The 21623-nt window shown below is 34.4% G+C and overlaps 2 protein-coding genes across 2 annotated transcripts; both read left to right on the forward strand.

Moving 5' to 3' along the window:
- The first annotated feature begins 7731 nt into the window (after window positions 1–7731).
- Window positions 7732–14589, forward strand: LOC140886399 (protein SIEL). The gene is made up of 10 exons (XM_073292959.1): window positions 7732–8422; window positions 9987–10067; window positions 10542–10775; window positions 10967–11158; window positions 11351–11491; window positions 11658–11747; window positions 11848–12344; window positions 12948–14163; window positions 14252–14321; window positions 14421–14589. Exons 1-8 carry the CDS (start codon window positions 7787–7789, stop codon window positions 13861–13863), a joined length of 2787 nt encoding a protein of 928 aa, XP_073149060.1. The 5' UTR covers window positions 7732–7786; the 3' UTR covers window positions 13864–14163; window positions 14252–14321; window positions 14421–14589.
- Window positions 14590–16011: 1422 nt separating this feature from the next.
- LOC140886400 (patellin-6-like) lies at window positions 16012–18965 on the forward strand. The gene is made up of 4 exons (XM_073292960.1): window positions 16012–17844; window positions 17995–18119; window positions 18267–18408; window positions 18657–18965. The coding sequence occupies exons 1-4, from the start codon at window positions 17098–17100 to the stop codon at window positions 18918–18920; spliced, it is 1278 nt and encodes a 425-aa protein (XP_073149061.1). The 5' UTR covers window positions 16012–17097; the 3' UTR covers window positions 18921–18965.
- The last annotated feature ends 2658 nt before the right edge of the window (window positions 18966–21623 follow it).

Below are 21623 nucleotides of genomic sequence, written 5' to 3' on the forward strand. Positions count from 1 at the left end.
TTTTGAGTTGGTGAATAATAGCTCTGGAGTTGTTCAACTAACATACTCCTCAGGGCAATCATCATATCGATCGGCTCAAAACCTTACCTCAACACCTTTTTTTTTTCTGTCTGAGGTTCTGTTCCGTCTGAGGTTCTCATGCTATCTGCACAATCTGTCTTATTCGATAACAGAAGCAATATATATTGCAGAGATTATAAAATATAATTTCAGTATAACATACATATAATCTCATACTTCTGAATAAAACACATACTTGCAAATTCTCATGTTGTTCAAATAACACATGCTTGCAACGAATTCACTTATTCTGATGAATTCAATAAATCAAGCATACATATCAGCATATAAGCATGTAATTCTCATCTCAATAAAGCAAGCAGTGTTCAATCAATATATCATGTTCGCATACAATTTCTCAATTCAAGTAAAGCATAATCATGCAATACTATAAATGCATGCGACTCAATCTATCCTGCTCAACTTCTATCTTAATCCAAGACTTTATGCTCTGATACCACCTGTTATGGGGACCTCGGGTGCTAATCTCATCTTAAGGGGCAATTAATGAATAAGCATCATTAATTAGACAATAATAATTCAATCTGAATAACATTAACCAGAACATTTGGCGACGCAAAATCACGTCGCAAAAAGAACCATTTTTTTTTTCAGAAACCCATGCGTGCCCGCGCCCCTCTTCAGGCACGTCTGCGCATGGGTTTCGGACAGAATCTGGAAAAATGATAAACATAACAGTTGTAGATATTTGTCTTAGCTTTTCAATGCCGCCAACCGCACCCTAACCGGAATTTTCAGTAAAACGTTATACTCATTCTACCAAGACGGGTCGGTGCAAAAATTTACAAAAATTACCAAAGGCTACAACATAGATCAAAGTTGCTAGGGCTATTTCAAATCTGAAAAATTGCATACATAATCTCAACATGTCCCAAGCATAAATACATGCAGATCTAGACATAACAATAATCGCATATATGTTTCTAAGGTGCAATACAATAAACTAAATTCTAAGTTTTCAAAGCTCAAACTAAACCAACACCTTCTAACATGCATTTGACAGCAATTTATTCTTAGCCCGAAGTCACCACATGCTAATCTTTCTCAATCTCGAGCTATCCAAGCCACATCTGACTCGCTCATGCCCCAAACCTGATGCAATGCACACATACAAACAAAGCAACAGCCGTATAACTCCGGTGAGAATAAATCTCAGTATGAAAGACATGCATATACACCATATAAGCATATTGAATCTATATGCTATAAGAATTCTAAATCATCAAAACATGTAACAACATGTAATCATAGAAATATACTTCATTCTTAAATCCTTAAAGCATAGCTATTCATCTAAAGCAATAACATATCAAGTATATCAATACATTCATATCTAGAATGATATATCACAACATTCTAGCATTTATAACTGCATATTCTAAATCATAGAAATCTCTAGGTTAATGCATAAATGCAATGCATGTTTCAAGGAATATGCTATCAAATCTGATACCAATAAATCTTAGTTCTTGGGATCCCGGGGAAATAAAATCTTTAACCGACCACCAAATTACCCAATCGAGGTGGCGTTAAATATCTCAATTTCCCTGACTTTGGTGCAACTATAGTGAGTCTTCTAGCTCTGGAAGTAAATCTATATTCCGTGTCACTCAACTACAGCCCTCCAAACGTCATATGCACTTTAGGCCATTCTTCCCTCTGTGCTATTCAAGGTAGGGTTCAAGATGAATGCAACATAATCTGTATGCATTAAATAAGCTAACACATCTTGAACACACCATTCAACATCATGCAAGGCAATAATAAGAAATACATCACATAAACACACTTAGACAAATAAGTATGTGATTTTAGGAAAACACGAAAACCACCACGTTCTCGAGTTGTTCTACCTGGCGAGGATAATGTCGTATCATACCTTTCAATAGGTGATCAAATTCTTGATTCAACTTTAATTGTTCAAATGGCTCGAACTCGTCGATTCAAATTCGATAACTTCAATTTCCAACTGAAATGAAGTGTACCATATGCTTAATATTATTTTCAAATCTGATATTGAGTGCTAAGTTTAATCTATAGCTGATATCGGATTAAATTGCAAACCGGCGGCGTAACGGTTCGAAATTGGTAATTCCGAAAGCGAAAATATCAATAAGTAAACCATATAAACCACTAATCATCACCATTTCCACCACACATACACGTACATAACATCTTATAATTTTCAGATTTCTCACAATTATTTCAAAATTTGAAAACATGTCCAAACGACGATCTTTTCTCAATCCGTCTTAGATATGCTATCGTCATATATGCTAGAACACATTTATACAATCAAATCTTAATTCTAACAACGACTTAAAATTCAAACATGGTAGAAATTCATAAAACTTACGTTAAAACGAAGCACTCGGAGCTGTGATCGCAAATATATGATCAATCGGAAATTCTACCGAGCGGATCAATTTATATCAAATTGAAAGTGCAAGAATCGGCCATGGGAGTTATGAATCTGATTTCTCACCTTTAACATCTAATAAGGAAGTGATATACACGTGTATACCATTCTAGACATATATAAATCCCACTATCTTGACCAAATTGCACTTTGGCCCTTGAACTTTGGCATAATTGCAAATTAGTCCCCGGGCAAGCGATTTAATTCAATTTCAATCCTAAATAATTTAAGAATATTAGAATTTAACTCTAAACTCTAAATATTCTCAAATTAAATATTCTTGGATTAAAATTAAATCATTTCAGACCTTATCGCATTTTAGTCCTTGAACTACTCAATATTTGCAAATGGATCCTTGCTCGGATTTCATCCTCAACTTAAATACTTGATATTTATAATCTTGGAATTTACATCTTAAATTCCATAAATATCAATTCTTTGAATTTAAAAATTTCGGATATTAAAATCTTAAAATCCGAAAAATCCTCAAATTAAATATTTTTGACCCGAAATTGAAACCTCTAATTTCCATAAATTCTTAAATTCATATTTTCTCTTATTCGGAAATTAAATCTTAAATCCCGTCATTAATAACTTAATATTTTCGGGCCTTACAGTTTCAACCTTGGCTTATAGGATTGGGCCCTTAGGGCACCAGAAGTTTTGTAAAGGAGCAGGACGCTAGTCGATGGACCGAACACACGTGCATGCACGACCAGGCGGCTCGGCTTGGGTGCAGTGGGGTGGGGTGGTGTCTTATGACTCCAATTATTCATTTTGGAAAAAAATTAATTAAAATAATATCTTGCACCTTGTTTATTATCTGCACCTCTAAGTGCTGCATCACTTCGGATCAGTGTGTCTGCTCGTGATGAGTTGCATTCATTCATACGAGGTATGTCCGTTCATGCAAGGTTGTGACTAAATAGTGCTTCCCGGTCTGCAGTCAAACACACAATTTTGCATGAAATCCAGTGCCTCTGTTTTCCTCACTTAAAGTTTCTATCCATATTTTTGTTCGCTGCTTTCAAGAGATTTTTGTGCTGCTATCTCTTGTGTTATCGTTGTATCTTAGAGACTATTGCCGCTACTGATAAAGCACTTTGTACGGGGAAATTTTGTCTTTTAGATAGAAAGATCATCTAGTCTCGACTTACTTCTTGTTGATGTGTTGCTGTGTTCTAGAATCCGAGATACACTCATCACAGAAAACAAATCTTCGATCAAGTCACAATCGAATGCTATAAGTGTAACAAACTCGGTCATTATCAATATGAATTTTCGTTCTCAGACAAGGAGGCAAATTATGCTGAATTAGATGATCAAGAGGAGCTCTTGTTGATGTCATATGTAGAGATGAACAATGACAAAAAGGAAAAGGTCTGGTTCTTAGACTCAGGATGTTTGAATCACATGTGCGGAGATTAATCAGAATTTTGTGAGATGGACGATACCTTCAGACATGTGGTGAAACTTGGAACAACACTCAAATGAATGTACTCGAAAAAGGAAGTGTGAAGTTGAAGGTGTGTGGAGTGACTCATGTAGTCACTGAAGTATATTTTAAACCTGAACTCAAGAATAATCTCTTGATCAGTATAGGTCAACAGCCAACTACAGGAACGAGGCTTGGCCATACTAATTCAATCAAGGAGTGTCACATATATCATCCTAAAAAAATCTTGATTATTGAGACAAACATGACAACAAACAGAATGTTCGTATTATGTGATCAAGAACAGAAGGATTCATGCTTCAACACCACTACACAAGACACAACTTATCTATGACATTGTAGATATGCTCATCTCAGTCACAAGGGACTAAAGATATTGCAGTCAAAAGGGATGGTTGTTGGACTCTCCAGATTATCAAATAATTCGGTTGTGTGTACCGATTACATGAAGGGCAAGCAACATCGTGTTCCAATTCCCAAGTAAAGTAAGTGGATAGCAACTCAAAAATTACAATTGACATCAGAATCAATGTCATAAGTTTGATTCTCATTGATTGCAAGACGCGCAATTATTGGGAGAGATATTTTTGAGGTGCAATAATTGTCCCTATTTCATATAGCGATCGAATCATGACACTTGTACTACTGTGCGGTTTAAATCCTACAATTATTGGTAGTATAGATTTGAAGTTCCGGATTCGTAACTCTTACTGTGATTTCTATTGTCATATATATGTGCGTGTGTATAACTTTATATTGGTAGATTTTTGCATGCAACTCGTTCACAGTGAAATATATTGAGGCTTAAATATTTTTTGAAGTTAATATTTGATGTTTTATTTTAAATTGTATTTTGTTAAAAAATAAATAAAATTGTGGGAAATGGATAAATTTTGGGGGAAAAAATTTGTACGCCACTAGGTTCTTTCTTAATATATAATAATATAGACATATATTTATTCTATATTGCAGGATAAAATCTCGATTCAATCGTAAATATTTATTCGTATCTTAATTTGATTCTAGCCTTCTCGATTTAATGTTAAGAGATTCAAAAATTGAATGAGTTTAGTCAAGTGCAAATCACGTCCCAAGAAAACCTATAAAATAAAAAATCGATAATGTAATAAGATTTTACTTTTATATTATGATATTTTTGAAAATAAAATATTTATATTAGTTTTTTTATTAAGTTATTTGCACCAAACACCCCTGTGAAATATTAAAAATGCACACTTCTCCCCTGTGAAATTTTAATAGGCATCTTCAACCCTAACCTTTTAAAAAAATAGCACACTCGCCCCTTCAGATGAGTGATTGTTGCGCACGCGCCCCTTATGCGACTGGACAAATATTTTGATATTTTTTTTGCACCAAATACCCATGTGAAATATTAAAAATGCATATTTGACCCCTGTGAAAATAATTTTTAAATCTATTCAACCCATAATACACAATTTTTATAAAAATCTAATTATAAAATATTTAGCAAACACTTTTTGTTTTATTAATTTTATTTTTAATTTTAAATTTATTATGATTATATAATTATTTTCTAAAAAATATATTTATTTTATCTTGTTATCAATATTTTATTAAACTTTCTTCTTGTTTTCAACTTTTCCATTAAACATCCATTCATAAAAAAATATTTAAATAATTTCAAGTACCAAAATATTGAACTAAACCGATAAGTTTAAACATATTGCTTTTTCGATTTAGGACTATATATTATTAAACAAAAATTTAAATTTTTCGAGAATATGCATTGCACAATTTGTAATAAATAATAAAAAAATAACATTCTAATATAATTCTAAATCGAAAAAGTAACATTCGTGAACTTATCATTTGGTTCAATATTTTGGTATTTTTAGATATTTAAATCCTTATTTATGAATCATGTTTAATGGAAAAGTTCAAAACACGAAGTGATTTGATAAAATAATGATAACGAGATAAAGTAATAATTTTTTTAGAAATAAATTTATTATAAATTTAAATTAAAAATTAAAATAAATAAAATTAAAAATGTTTGAAAAATATTTTATAATTAGTTCTTAATAAATATTGTGTATTATTATTTAATTCAAATTCTGCAATGCATTTTTAAAAAAATTAGATTTTGGTTCAAAAATCTATAATCCCAAATTGAAAAGTAATATGCATGAAATTATGATTTTGATTTAATATGCATGTACTTTTAGGTATTAAATCTCGTTTATGAATGCATTTTTAATTGAAAAGTTGGAAACAAGAAGAAAATTTAATAAAATAATGATAACAAGATAAAATAATAATATTTTTTAGAAAATAATTATACAATCATAATAAATTTAAAATTAAAAATAAAATTAATAAATCGAAAAGTGTTTGCTAAATATTATATAATTAGATTTTAATAAAAAAATGTGTATTATAGGTTGAATAGATTTAAAAATTATTTTCACAGAGGTCAAATATGCATTTTTAATATTTTACAGGGGTATTTGGTGCAAAAAAAATATCAAAATCTTTGCCCAATCGCATGAGGGGCGCGTGCGCAACAATCACTCATCTGAAGGGGCGAGTGTGCTAATTTTTTAAAAGGCCAGGGTTGAAGATGCCTATTAAAATTTCACAGGGGAGAAGTGTGCATTTTCAATATTTCACAGGGGTGTTTGGTGCAAATAACTCTTTTTTTTATGATTAAATATTGAAGTTCAAGAAATTTTTTTTTTGAAAACCCTAATTTACAGTTGGGCCATTTAAATATATAGGTCTGGTCTTATTTTCAATTCAATAAAAGGGACTCTTGACTTTTTAATTCAGTCAAAGGGTTTCAATTAAGGGTAGTTTGGTCTTTTTTTTTTTTGAAAAAAAAAAATTTATGTCCAACTTTTATTTTCCCTCTTCCCTCACTTCCCTTTCTCCTCTCCAGGATTCGAACTTGGCTCTCCTCTCTCCTCCTGCCCGGCTTGGTCGACTCAAGCGGTCGACCAAGCTGTCAAAGCGGTCGACCAAGCCCAAGCCTTGGTCGACCGCTTTCCCCAGGCGATCGATCGCTTGGGCAGGGAAGGCGGTCGACCGAGCCCAAGTTGTGATTTTAACAAAAAAAAAAAAAAAGAAGAAGAGGAGGGAAAATGAGGAAGGAAAGAGAGAAATAAGATAGAAAAAAAAAACAACGTAGAGACTTGAAAAAAAGAAGAAAGGAGGAGACTTTTGAAAAAAAGAAGAAAAGAGGAGAGAGAAAACACAGAGACGTGAAAAAAAGAAGAAAGGAGGAGTGATAAAATACTTAAGTGTGTTTGGATGTCTAAAAAATGAAATTTGGAATTGGATTTGGATTTGGAATTGTATTTGGATTTTAAAATCCATGGAATTGAAATTCCATTTTGTATTTGGCAAAAAGTTAAAATATATTTTGGAATTTGATATTATAAATTTTGGATAAATGATATTTTATAAAAAATTATAAAAAAAATCTTAAAATATAAGTAAAGTATATGAATTTATTATTAAAAATAATTTTATTGCTTTATAAACTCAAATCCGTGAAATCCTGTTAAATTTTTAATTTTGTCAAGATTTCACATAACTACTTGAAATCCCATCAAATCCCACCAAATACCAATCCCATTTTGAAATCCCAAGTTGCCAAACAGTAAAACGGTATTTTCAATTCCAAATCCCACCAAATCCCGTCCAATTTCCGTGATCCAAACACAGTGTAAATCAGGACAATATATTCTTTTCTATTAGAGGTGAATTAAAAACCCATGTCCATATCCTTTATTTTCCCATTTACAGTTATACCTCCACTCGAAGCGGCGATTTGCCGGTGAACGGCGATGGAGCAGCGCCTCCTCTCCGAGCTTGGGAGCACAGCCACTGAAAACCCTAATTATGCAAGCGTCGCCCTCTCTCTCATAACCAATCCCTTCACCTCCCATCCCACACTTTCGTCCCTTGTCGAAACCCTCATTCCAAACCTTCCAAATTTCGATCGCCCCAACAAAATATTCCCCCTCCTGGCCGCCATTTCCCGCCGAAGCCCTCAGTTGAGCTCCACCATAATATCCGCCGTCAAAGACTTCATCTTTCTCCCATCCGTGCCCATTCCCTATCTCCCCCACGCGCTCTCCCTTCTCCTCGACGCTGACCATTCTAACACAATCGGGACGGACCCATTTTGTGACGAGTCTCTGTTTCTATCTCTCTGTTTTTGGCCGTGTGTGAAAACAAGGAGGTGGGTCGCTCAAAATGTGGGCGCGTTTCGTGTGAGACCGTCGGTGTTGCTAACTGTGCTCCTTGGGATTACTAAGGATCCGTATCCTTGTGTTAGGGAGGCTGCGTTGGATGGTCTGGTTATGTTGAGTAAACGTATTGCTGTTCATGATAAGAGTTTGACTGAGTGTTGCTATTTTCGGGCCACCGAGCTTCTGTTTGATGCCGAGAAATCAGTTAGATGTTCAGCTGTTCGTGCGGTATGATTTCTTCTTATGAGATGTGGGTGGTTGTATGATATGTAGTGTTTTATTACTATTTCAAGATTAGAAGTTTTTTTCTGGGTTGGATTTTCCTTCGACGGCTTTCAAGTTCTGTTTTAGATTCTCATAGAATTATGCAGCTGCTTGTTGTAACTCTGGGCATTGCTTCAGGGACCAACTGAATAGAATCAGGCCTTATATATGCAAAAAGTTCCTATTCAAGTTTAACCTCCATCTGAAGCTCGAAATTGAAAATTTTTGGATTGGTTTTTGGCTCAAACTAGTGTTTGAACTTGAGCTCAGTTTGATGTCAAATCAAGCTGATTCAAAGCGTATTTTTTAATGTTTGAAAATTATATCCCAAATTATGGTATGCTGTTTAAACATCTGTCCTTTTATTTGATTTAGATTTTAGTGTTTTAAAAAAAAACTGAAACAACTTCCTGTAGTTACCACTAAAATTATAAATAAAAACCTTTTGGCTATATTTTTCAGCCCCAAATTGCAAAAACTAAGAAAAACATGAAATTATTTCATGATAATTGCGGCGGTTTGACTGTGATGCTTTAGTATCTTGCAGTTGCAACAGCATAAGTTGTCCCTCGACAGAGCTCAACTCGAATTTTATTGAGCTTGCTTGAAAAACTCACGAACCCACTCCATTCTGTTGAAAACCATACTTCACTACTATCTTACTTTGGGAATCGGTGCGACATATAATATCCGTGGTTGATGCATTTTGTTTCAACTTAGTTGAGCGCCTGAGCTGCTAGTGATGATTTACACTTTGTACCGTTCTGTCTATGTTCATGGTGGTCTCCACTGTATCTTGTTCTCATCGTCAGCCCTTTCATCCCTACCAAGCGGGTATGAGTCTCCTATGAAGAGGGGAATTGTTTTTCTTTATTCCTGGATGCTTTTGATGTTAGAAGACATGAAAGTAGCATTATTTGCCTGAATCACTGAAGTTGCTAGGCTAACTTTGTATTTTCATTCATGTAAATGCATTTTTTTTTCACAAGTCTGACGATAGTATTGACATGTTAACATTACATATTCGAATTGACTTCATCTATTAGCTCATCTTTTGTTATTTGATGAACTTAACCGCACAACTTTTGTTGCTTGATGAACCTTGGCTGTTAAGAATATTATCAAAGACCTGGTGAATTATGGGTTGATAATCATGATGTAACATTGTTAGAGGGGTAAAGGGGTCCTTGTTTGCATTAGCAAAGATGAAAAAATTGGGGCACCAAAGATCTGTGTTACAAATTTCTGTGTTGTTCCATGTTCATTTGGCTGTAATGGCCTATGAATAGCAATTGATACTTTTCATTTCATCTGTTTGTCAATTTGTTTTATTTCTAGATTTTCAAAAGACATGCAAATTGTTTCTTTTTGACATGTGCTAATTTATCTTATATATACTGATTTGGTTGCTTATACCTGGCGCTTTATTTATTTGTACAATCATGTAACTTTCTATTTATATTGATATCCATTTTTGTGAAAGTTGCTTGAAGTGGATGGCTGATTGTTTTTTATATATGTGGTTCAGGTCTGTGAGTGGGGGAAGTTGCTCGTGGCATTGAACCAAGAAAAATGTAAAAGGGACTGTTCTGATGGCGTATTTGTACAGGTGCTTTGTTTCTTCATCTACTGTAGTTTAAAAATGGAGTCTGCTAAGTTATCAGAATGCATAAATATAATCACATTGTACATTTCGCATGCAAATCACAATGATTGTTGGGAAAGAGCGGGAATGTCAAGTTGGGAGCACAGAGTTTTATGATACTTCGAAGAGATTCAGATAGCTGCTGAACAATCTAATATCAAATTTAACGCATTCCTGGCGGGGATGGTTATGGATTAAAGCAATCAGATTAAAATTGTCTATACAAGAATTTTTGTGTTATAAATGAATTAAATTTATTGAATTCAGATTAAATCTTTAGCTTCGACCAAGTGTCTTGGTTGGAAATTTTTTTTTTATACTTAATCTTTACTCTTTTAAACCATGCATTTATAATATCTAACACGTGCACATGTATGCATGCTCCTTGTTTGTCAATATCCATAATTCTTATTACCATGTCATATATTACTATGGCAGCTTTGTTTAATGGCAAGAGACATGGACATGAATATACGAGTTTCTGCTTTTGATGCTCTTGGGAAGATTCAAATGGTTTCTGAGGATCTTTTGATGCAGAGCTTATCTAAAAAGGCTTTGGAATCTACTAAAGAAAAGAATTATCCTGGCCAATATACTGTTAAACTGCTCAGAATACCAGCATCTGCAGCTGCATTTACTTTTATTCATGGGCTGCAGGATGAATTTCATGAAGTAACATCTCAAATACTTTTACCATTTCATTTAAATGCTGCTGTTTTTGCCTTTACAATTGGAGTACCGAGTATCCACTCTTCTGATATAATATCACGTCTCTCTTAGTTCATTACCATTCTGTGTCGTACTGGATTCATTAAGAATACAATTCCCAGAATTGTAATTATTAGCTGCTTTATTTTATTAAGGTCAGACGATCTGCCTGTTGTGCATTGCAAATGCTGATGGCCTTTTCATCTGAATTTACTGGCGAAGCTGTTCATGTGTTGATGGACATATTGAACGATGATTCATTGGCTGTACGTCTACAAGCTTTAGAGACACTGCATCATATTTCTTTGTGTGGCCTACTAAAGGTGGAGGAATCTCACTTGCACATGGTAAAGGCTTGGCCAATCTTCAAATACATAATTTCAAATTTGGAAAGAGTGTATCATTTTTCTTCTTTGACATGCATTTTTGTCCTGATTTATGGATACAAAATGTTCTGGGCTATTTGTCATATTTTGGTCTTCTTTCCATGAGCAATATTCCTATTTTAGTTTTACATTTGATTTATTAGTTTACTGTAGTTCTTTGGCAGTTTAATGGATGGCAGCCCTATGATTAGATCTGCTTCCAGGAAGACCATCCAATCGATTAAGTTACCAAAGTTGAAGATGTTTAAATTGTGCATTGATGCCCTTATGAAGAACTTAGAGCTCTATCCACTGGTTTGTTCTTTCTAAACTTCATTCTTCGCCTTGATAGTAATTATACATGTAAGATTCAATCCACCATGGAGAATCTTCTGTTACCGTTTGTTTTCAAATATTGTAGATATATGCTGGAATCTTGCTGTAGCAAGTGTGATAATTCGATGAAATTCTAATATGACAGGATGAGGCTGATGTATTCTCTGTCCTATATAAAATTGGCCGAACGCATGGAAAATACATTGCTAGCATCTTCCAGGAGATCGTTCAAGAGGTAAGTTTTAGTGGAAACATGCTTATAGATCTTTATTATCGATACTGTATCAAATCTCTTACGACAATTTTTTTGCATGATATGTCGACAAATGCCCCAGTTGGAGCCTTCTGTTGATGGAAAATTGGGTTTTCAGAACACAAGGACTGCTGCATTGCTAGTATTGGCCATTTCAGCTCCAGTATCATTTGACCGAGAGATCTGCTGTATTCCTCCACAAGTTTTTTCTTATGCTGTCACTATGTTGGGCAGAATATCCAGTATTCTCATTGATCTGTTAGACCAGAATACCCTTTTGAATTATTTGTCTCGTTGCAGCAAATTCACTGCTGTGTCTGCTTCTGAGTTTTTCAAGGGAGAATTACTAGATTCTCAGCCAAAGAATAGTAACATTTCATTGGGGAAAATGAGTGACTGGATCTTTGATGGATGTTCTGAGAACTTGATTGGATTGAAGAAAATCACAACTCCGTTCCAACACCAGTTGAATTCAGTTGATGCAGCGACTAGCTACACCCAAGTTATATTTCAACAGGTCAAAGATTTGTGGCCAATGATACGGCTAGGATACATGGATGAAGTAATTCGAACACTGAGGTTCTATACATTCTTTCTGAAATATCTTTTGAGTTTTCTAGTAGTAAACCTTACTTTTTACCACTTACACTTCTCTGTCTCAGTTTCATAATTAAAGGTATTGAACCATAATTCTTGTTATGGTATTGAAAACAGAAAATAAAAGTTTGGAAAATTTGTTCTGTTCTTTATTGAGAAAATCTGGACGGACATATATACAGCTTATAATTTACAACCTTGGAGCTACTATAGGAAATTGATCCACTAATTTTCCTGAAAGAAAAATATGAAGCTAAAACACAGCATGAACAAGAGAAGTAAGCAATTCAATTCAATTCAAATCAGATAAGATTTTGACTTGGATTCCACGTCCCTTGGTCAGCCCTTTTGAATAATTTTGATAATAATTTTGGCATAAGGGGTTCTCACTTTTTGTATATTTAAGTGTACGTTAACTCAGAAACTCAAAGCGTCATTCGCCAATCCGTTATAGGGGAAAATAACTGGACCTAAAAGTTTATGCTATTTTGTTGTTTTTTGTGGTTTTTATTTGTATTAGTCACAGTAGCACGATTGTGTTTTCCTTTCTACATAAGTAATTGTAGCATCAATGGTCTGTTCCAGGAATTGGAAGTACGAGTTAAAAAGGTTGAACAATGACTTCCATCAATCCGCTGCTATCTTGGCTTTTTCCATGAATTATCTAAGTGTTATAAAATTATATGGCAAGACATGGGCATATTATTTGTCTCTGGGAAATCTACAGTTTAGTGGAATGGGTATTTTGGAGGCTCTGTTGCAGAAAACTGAAAGGAGACTTAAAGAAATGCTATGCAGATTCATAGGCCTGAGCAGAGAGAAAGAGTTGCATATCCTGGAGCTAACACTTGCGACTTATGCACTGAGATTGTCTGCAGGAGCGACCTGCTGTTTCAATGCTTGTATGATTGAGCTAAGATCTGCAATTTCTCGTGTAGAACGACTTCATAGAGAAAGATCAATTGAGCTGTCTGATTTTATCATTGAGCTTCAGAATGCATTGCATGAAATTGGCAACTCCAAAGATGCTGCTGCTGACAAATTCTATCTGTTTCAGAAGTCTCTTTCCCTTTTCTCTCCGAATCATATTGCGTTACCTGGAGAAATCAAATACATGGAAGCTGACGTGAATATATTTGACAATAGTTTTGAAAATCCTATTCCCTTTGTTGCTGGGCTACCTGTTGGTGTATCATTAGAAATCACTCTGTACAATATTTCCTGTGAAGCTAGATTGTGGCTTACAATGACTCTTACTGAGAAATCAAAGCAGTTTATTTTCCTCAATTTTCATGATTTTGGAGGTGGCAATGAAATGAGGAAATTTCCATTTGTTGCACCGTTTTATAGGACTCCCAAGGTGAAATACTTCTCAATAAAGATTTCTATCGCTATAGAGTGCATGTCTGAGGTTCAGCGATTGAGGCATAAAAATGGACCGAAACACGAGCTTATTCAACTTTGCAAAGAAAAAGAAGTTCATCTATCCTCAGCCCGATGAATAAGGACTATGTTCTATGTTGCTTGGGTGGAAAAGTTCAGCACTGATGGAATCTGCATTCTGACATCTTTACGTGAACAAGGCTCTTGAAGACTGAAAAATATTTATGATGAAAGGTCGCGACACTATCAAATTACTTTGTTACTGGCCTGGTAATCATGTAATCACTTCAGAAACGAGCCTTGAGATGGACTGCCAGGAAGTTCTAGGTGATTCTACATCCATGTTTGAACAAGTTACATCAAAATTTCTTGGTGGCTTTAGAATCGAATCGCATACGTTTTGAACGTTCATCCTTAGGTCAGTTCTGTCTACATCTGTAAATCTAAAAGTTCTGATAGTATCCTGTTAATTATTTGGTTCACCTATCTGCATGTTTGTTATACAGCATAACATGTATATATGAAGTGGCATGCTGATGTAGCTTTTCCAATACGCCTTGATTTGTTATGGCTAAGGTTAGTGTTATTCATATGCCACATCTGGGTTTTTAAACTCGACATTGTAAAACATTTGAATGTGCAGCCTGATAATCTGTACGTATTTTCATGTTGCAGGATAATGAAACACCAGCAATGGCCTTGATTAATCTTGGAGCATATATTGTTCCATTTAAATGTGTGTATTCCATTGAAACCAGGTGCCTACACGCTTGAATTTGATCATTATTTTGCTCTGGTAATGCGTTCTGTTCATTCAATTTATAAAACTTAAGTTAGATTATCATCTTATCTTTAGCACTTTTTAAATGTGGGAGTGTTAGTGAAAATGAATACTATAAGTCAAAAGGTGAAGGAAAGATACAAGTATAGCCTGATATTTTTCACGGGTCCCAATGCTTGTGGGCTCGAAATTTACGTGATCACTACCTTTAATGATTACCTTTTCCACAAATCAAGAACAGCAAGCTATTAGAAAACTATGTACCAAATGTGCTTCACTGATTACCTTCCTTGTTCCAATATAATCAATCCCCAGAAATGATTAAGATAATTAACCTCCAACACGACTTTACTGAAGGTAAAATCGTTGTTTGCTGATGTGGTTCTCTTTTCCCTTTCTTTTTTACTAAATAAATTTCTTGTCGATTGAATGATATACGATTTAACTTGTTTGGAACCCCGCATAATCCTCGTTTCATTTACCTTTTATTACTTTGATTACTTTGATAACGAACGAATGGATCAGACTTGAAACTAAAGCAAGCTAAAGAGCAAAAATAGACCCCAAAAAAAAAATCAGCACTAAATTTGGACAGTTGCTTAAATTTTATGCATGTCATCAAAAGTGAAACATCCACAGGTAAAGCCGATGACCAACCATGCAGATGCAGTACCTACGATGTGTGATATTTCAATTCTTTTTGGTATTTTAAAAACTTTAATTTAATTTAATGGTGAAAAAAAATAAGAAATGACTGGCGATAGAAAAGGAAGTAATACAGTACTATGGATGTCTAAATAGGAACTAAATTGGTCAAAGGTTCTAGGTATGGAACTGAAAAATAAAACGTATTAATTTTGAGATATGAAACCATCGTCGGATTTATCAAGGGAAGCAAGTTAAAAGAAGAATTGAATTTGATAGCTAAATTGTAATGGAATTAATAAAAATATATTTGGAATAGTAAAAATGTCACATGAGTAGCTGCGGTGGTGGTGGTGCAAGGAATGAAGAGATGGAGCACGATCATTCACGAGCAATGTACAATATATTATTATTCTTATTATTAATCCATCAAATTCTTTTGACAATTACAATTTATTGTTGTCACGCTTCTCCCCGCTCTTAATTGCAAATGTTGCGATCAATCAAGATATCATAAATCTTCAAATCTTTTATTATTGTGTGTTTGTATTTTCAAAAAGGAAAAAGTGAATACCTCTCAAATTACCCACGACCATTCCCAAGCTTTCCCGAATGAGGCAAACAAACCTTTTTTTCATTATTTCTTTGTTTTGAATACAATTTTGACCAACAGAAACCAAAGTTTTTACCTTTATCCCTACCACCAATTTGCAATGTCTTCAAGTGCGAGGAAGCGGTGAAATCAAGCTTTAAAAACTTGAGACAGTTTTGAAGAAATTAAGCATGAAAAAAATTAGTTTTCTATTTATATATATATATATATATAATTTAATTGTATCGAGATAATTAATAGATTAAATAACATATAAAATACAAATTTCAACAAAAAATGTATAAATTCTGGATCTTTTTTACTATCAAGGTGGTCATTAAAGAACATTTTTATGGTTTTTTTGTTTGTAAATATTATATTGTCAAATATTTAATATTTAAGGTTCCATTTGAATGGAAGGATTTGAGTGGATTTGATTTCAAATCTATATCTCAAGTCCATTGTATGTATTTGATTTGAAATTAGAATGAATGATTTGAAATTTATTGTGTTTTCCAAGTATATATTTTTTAAGTAGGTTTGTTGCGAGTCTGTGAGACAATCTCATGAATAAATTTCATGGATTTATATTCGTAAGACGTATTAACCCTACATATAATTACAATAAAAGAATACTTTTGTCATGAAGTGTAATATCTTTGTTTATCGCAAGTTCATTGTATAGAAGATGTGTCCCACAAATTTAACTCGTGAGAGACATCTCACATGAGTTTTTTTTTTTCTTAACTCACGCACACACACAAAAAGCTTGAAATATTGATTTTTCAAAATAAAATCAAGAAAATGCTTATGCTTAATGTGGGCAATTTTTTTTTTTTTTTTGTGAGAGTTTAATGTGGTTAATTTGAGGTTGATCGTTTTGTTCACGTTTATGTACAAATCAAAGTTTTTTCTTAATGCTGGTATTTAATCTTTTTGCCACGTTGACGATTAAAATCTAAATGAAGAATTTAAAAATAAAACAAGGAAAAGTTATACAGAAGTAAGTTTTTTTTTTAACAATTTGGTACTAAATTAAAAATGAAAACAATGAAGAAGCAATTCCCCGAGGCCAGCTTTGTTTCTGCAGCTCAGCTTGCTTGCTTGCTTGCCTAAAGCCGCTTTTAACATTCAAAACTTCAAACCATTGTAATAATTGAATTTTGTTTAATACAAACAAAGACCCAAAAATATTTGTATATATATATATCTGCTTCCCACACCACATTGGATCACCTTCCTACTTTTCTCTTTCACCATTTTCTTCGAAGCCCACTCCCTGACTTTTACTGCACTCTTGCAAGTCTTTCCTTGCAATTTGTCTCTCAAAGAAAATGGAGGCTACATCTCCAGTTTCAGTCTCTGCCCAGCAAACCCCACAGCTTCAAGATATTCACAGTACTCCAGGATCCTCCCCCAAGCCCTTCAAGAAAGGCTTCGTCACTTCACTCATGGAGGCTGCAGCACTCCGCACTCCTTCTTTCAAAGAAGACACTTACCTCACATCCCACCTCAAAACCTCCGAGAAGAAAGCACTCCAAGAGCTCAAAGAGAGGCTTATGTCTTCCCACGGGCCTGATTCTATGTGGGGTATCCCTCTGCTAGGCAATGGGGACGAGCGTGGGGATGTTATCCTCTTGAAGTTCCTCCGTGCAAGGGATTTTAAAGTTCAAGAATCTCTCACCATGCTGCTCAAGTGCTTGGCTTGGAGGAAGGAATTCGGTGCCGACGTCGTTTTGGAAGAGGATCTGGGGTTCAAGGAGCTGGAAGGAGTCGTGGCTTACATGCATGGATATGACAAAGAAGGGCATCCCATTTGCTACAATGCTTATGGGGTTTTTAAGGATAAAGAAATGTACGAGAGGATTTTTGGAGATGATGAGAAGCTTAAGAAATTCTTGAGGTGGAGAGTTCAGGTTCTTGAGAGAGGGATTAAGCTTTTGCAGTTCAAGCCTGGTGGTATTAATTCTATCATTCAGGTTACTGATCTCAAAGACATGCCGAAAAGAGAGCTTAGAGTGGCTTCTAATCACATTCTTTCGCTCTTCCAAGATAATTACCCTGAAATGGTTGCCAGAAAGGTAAAATCTTGTTCACATTTACTAGCTACCAGACGTTCACATTTTTGTTGAATTGAACCAAATCGTCTTGTTCTGTTCCCAAGTTCTAGTTTTTCACCTGATATATATCATGGTTTTTGCTATGTTTTTTGTGGGATTTTGTTGGCGCAGATCTTTATTAATGTGCCATGGTACTTTAGTCTGCTGTATTCAATGTTTAGTCCATTTCTGACTCAACGAACCAAGAGCAAGTTCGTGATATCAAAGGAAGGAAATGTTGCCGAGACCCTGTACAAGTATGTTTTGTGCTCACCCCTCTCTGCATTTGAATTGGTTTTTCAAGTACTTTTTAAGTGCGTCGCTCTTTTAGCCTATGTCATTTGCTCTGCAAGTATACATTTATAGTTGTATTCTTATCTTGTATGTTGTTGTTTCTTGATCAGATTTATTAGACCGGAGGATGTTCCGGTTCGATATGGTGGACTGAGTCGACCTATCGATGCACTGAGTGGTTCGCTCAAACCGGCTTCCGAGTTCACAGTTAAAGGAGGGGAGAAAGTGAATATCCAAATTGAAGGCATTGAGGTACAACTTCCTCTTAATATGCTTAATCAGATGTCATTGAGATGAATAAATGAAACCATTTCCTTCTTTTAAGTCGATCTCAATTAACTGCTTGGATTTTTTGAAAAGTTTAAATCTTTTATTAAAAGGGTGTAGGAATCTGTTGAAATCAAGAAAAATTTCATTTTGAAATTGTTCCAAGATGTTTCGGTTTTTGGAATTTTTGCATGAATTGACTTGTGTAAGTTGGTTCTGGTGTTTGTTACAAGGCCGGTGCGACGATAACTTGGGACATAGTAGTGGGAGGCTGGGAACTGGATTACAGCGCAGAATTCATACCAAACGCCGAAGGCAGCTACACCATCGCGGTGGAGAAGCAGCGGCGAGTTGCGGCCAGTGAGGAGGCGATTCACAACTCATTCGCCACGAAAGAAGCCGGGAAAATGGTTATATCGGTCGACAACACCGCGTCTAGGAAGCGAAAAGTCGCAGCTTATCGATATGTTGTCCGAAAAACCAGCCATGTCATGTAGATGATTCAATCAAGAAAAGAGCTTTTCAAGTGGTTTTTTTTTTTATTATTTGGGTGCTGGTGGTTTTGGGATTTCTGCTAATGTATGTTTGTAATGCTTTGGAACAATCTAATCTCACGGTAATGGTAATTGGTAAATGTAACTTTACTTCTCTTGCTGGTGATGTGTGCATGTTTTAGTTGAAATGGTGGTATAGTGATAATTGAGCGTGGGGTGTAAATGTATGAAATTTGAATGATTAGGGGAATTGGGATGAACTTTTTGACATGTGAAATTGGGGTAAGTGGGTCAGAAAAGGGTAGACTTTTGAAGCATGTTGCGTGAGACAGGCCGCAGCACTGTTGTAAATTCAAATATATATATAACACAATGTAATATTATTTTAATGTAATAATAGATATAGAAGAAGAATAGACAAAATTAAAATATAGGGGAAGTGGGATAGATAGAGAGGAGTGCAGAGCAGGGGAGGCATTGCTTACTTTGCAGCTCTGAATTTTCTGATTGCATTATGTATTGAGAATCGGGAAAGTGGACAAAAGTGTAATGAGAGAGGTACACTACTCTGTTCCCTGTTGGGCTGTGATTTGGAATGTTGTTTTTGTTTTCAAATTTTTTTTATGGTATCTAATTTTATTTATTTATTTATTTAAAGTAATCAAACATTAAACAGGCGGGGTCATGTGTTTGTGGTTTTGAATGATTGACGCCACTCATTTTGTTTCATTCTCTTTTTCCAAATTGCCATTTTTTGGATTTTCATTAGCCTTCAGTTTAGCTTGTATGATCACTACTCTTGGGTAGTAAAATTTGCATCCAGCATCTTATATGCCCCTCACAAGAACCATTCTTTTCAGCATAGCGATAATAATAATAATAGAGCTGTGAAAATGAGTTAGGTTTGTTTGGTCGGTCTGTTTTATTATATTCAACACAAAAATGATAAAGTCAATCGGATAGAGTTGCCTCGTCACATGAAATAGGTAAAGTTGGATTGATGATATTGCCACCTTTTTTTACTATCCTAATTAAAATTTAAAAACAAAATTTTATTTCAAATCAATTCCCTCACATTCAAACTAAATTAAGAAAATGAAGAACACAGTTTGAGCTGCGAAATTTGTATAAATTTCATTCGCATGTAATTAATGTGCTGATTAAGAATTACAAATAATAAACTAAATAAATGAAACACGTTAAAAAAAAAAAAAAAAAAGGTACCAATTCACCATCGAGGATCATTCCACACACGTGAGCCCAAGCATGCGGATAATAATAAATTGTGCATAGGTTTTATGGTAGATTGATATTGAAATGAAAATATGACTTGTCTAGTATGACAAATTCGTTTTAATTATTTCCTTTTTTTGATTAAATTGTGATTATATGTTATGCCTTTCTTTTACTCTTTTTTATATTTAATTATAAAGATTATTATCTTGTTCGATTATTGATATGATTATATTAGTCGATTATTTTGTTTTCATGTTTGTCGGACTCTATCAAAAAGAAAATCTAATCTATTTACTTTAAGCATGGAGGAGAGAACATGTGAGATTCACAGAGAACAGACGCAGAGAATTAGAGAGGATTTCTAAAACAAGCAATCGAAGATCTAAAGTTTTTGGTTGATGAATCCTTGTCGCCGTCTGTCTGTGTTATCACACAACCTCGGTACACAACATCATGGTCACTGCCTAGTGAAGGTTATTTAGGCCTTTACTTGCTGCTTTAAATATCTTACTACATCCTTTGGTTTTCTATACATGTTTTATAGTTGTTAAGGTGTGGTTTCAATATTTCAATTTGTTTGAGATATTTGATCTTTTCCTGTACACTAATTTTTTTTTTCAATTTAAGATTGAGTTTAGAGTGTTGTTCGTATTTTTCAACGATTGTTTATTAATTTATTGTTTGTTTCTGCTGCGTAATTATTTGTGCTTAAGTGTTTTAATTCAAACTTATTAAGCATTGGTTGATGTTGTCTCTGATGTTGCTAACATCATAGTTTAACATCAGCGTATTAAACTTTTTGAATTTTTCTATTATGTCATATCGATACCTTTCATCTGGTATTAGAGTATTTTCTTGACAACACTAAGAGTCAATTCTGGTTTTTTTAAAAGAGAAATTATGGATCTGCTGCAAATCTCGCAAGAAGTTAATGAATCAGATCTGTGCGAATAGTCTATATCTCTAATCACGAAGAAATTTGGCATTTACTTGAAGAAAATCAGAGATAACAAAGAAAGTGAGTAGAAATTCAAACCTCTATTTGTGCCTACTCCCTTGACGAATCAATGACCATATCCCCCTCAAGGTCTGAATAAGTTGAACAAATTGAAGTACAAGCTTGATCCCAAGAAGATTGAATCAGTACAATGTTATGAGTGTTAGAGATTTGGGCACTATGAAAATAAATGTGCTAATAGGTTGAGGAAAGAAATGGATGCATCTTTAAGTGATGATGAAATTGATGAAGATCATGAGTCTACTGATGAAGAAAATCATACATCATTTTTTGCCTTCTTAAAAGGAAAACAATTTTTGCAAGTAAATCCTCGCGGAGTTGCCTCTGGCACGACAACACCAGGCCACAACACTAGACGGTATGTATATAATTTCCTTGTGTATAAATGTTGTTGTTCCTGACAATTCCAGTGTTCATGATGATCAGTAGGGGTGTTCATATGTCGGATAAAA

Source organism: Henckelia pumila, chromosome 3, assembly GCF_033568475.1.
Source record: "Henckelia pumila isolate YLH828 chromosome 3, ASM3356847v2, whole genome shotgun sequence".
Classification (NCBI taxonomy): domain Eukaryota; kingdom Viridiplantae; phylum Streptophyta; class Magnoliopsida; order Lamiales; family Gesneriaceae; genus Henckelia; species Henckelia pumila.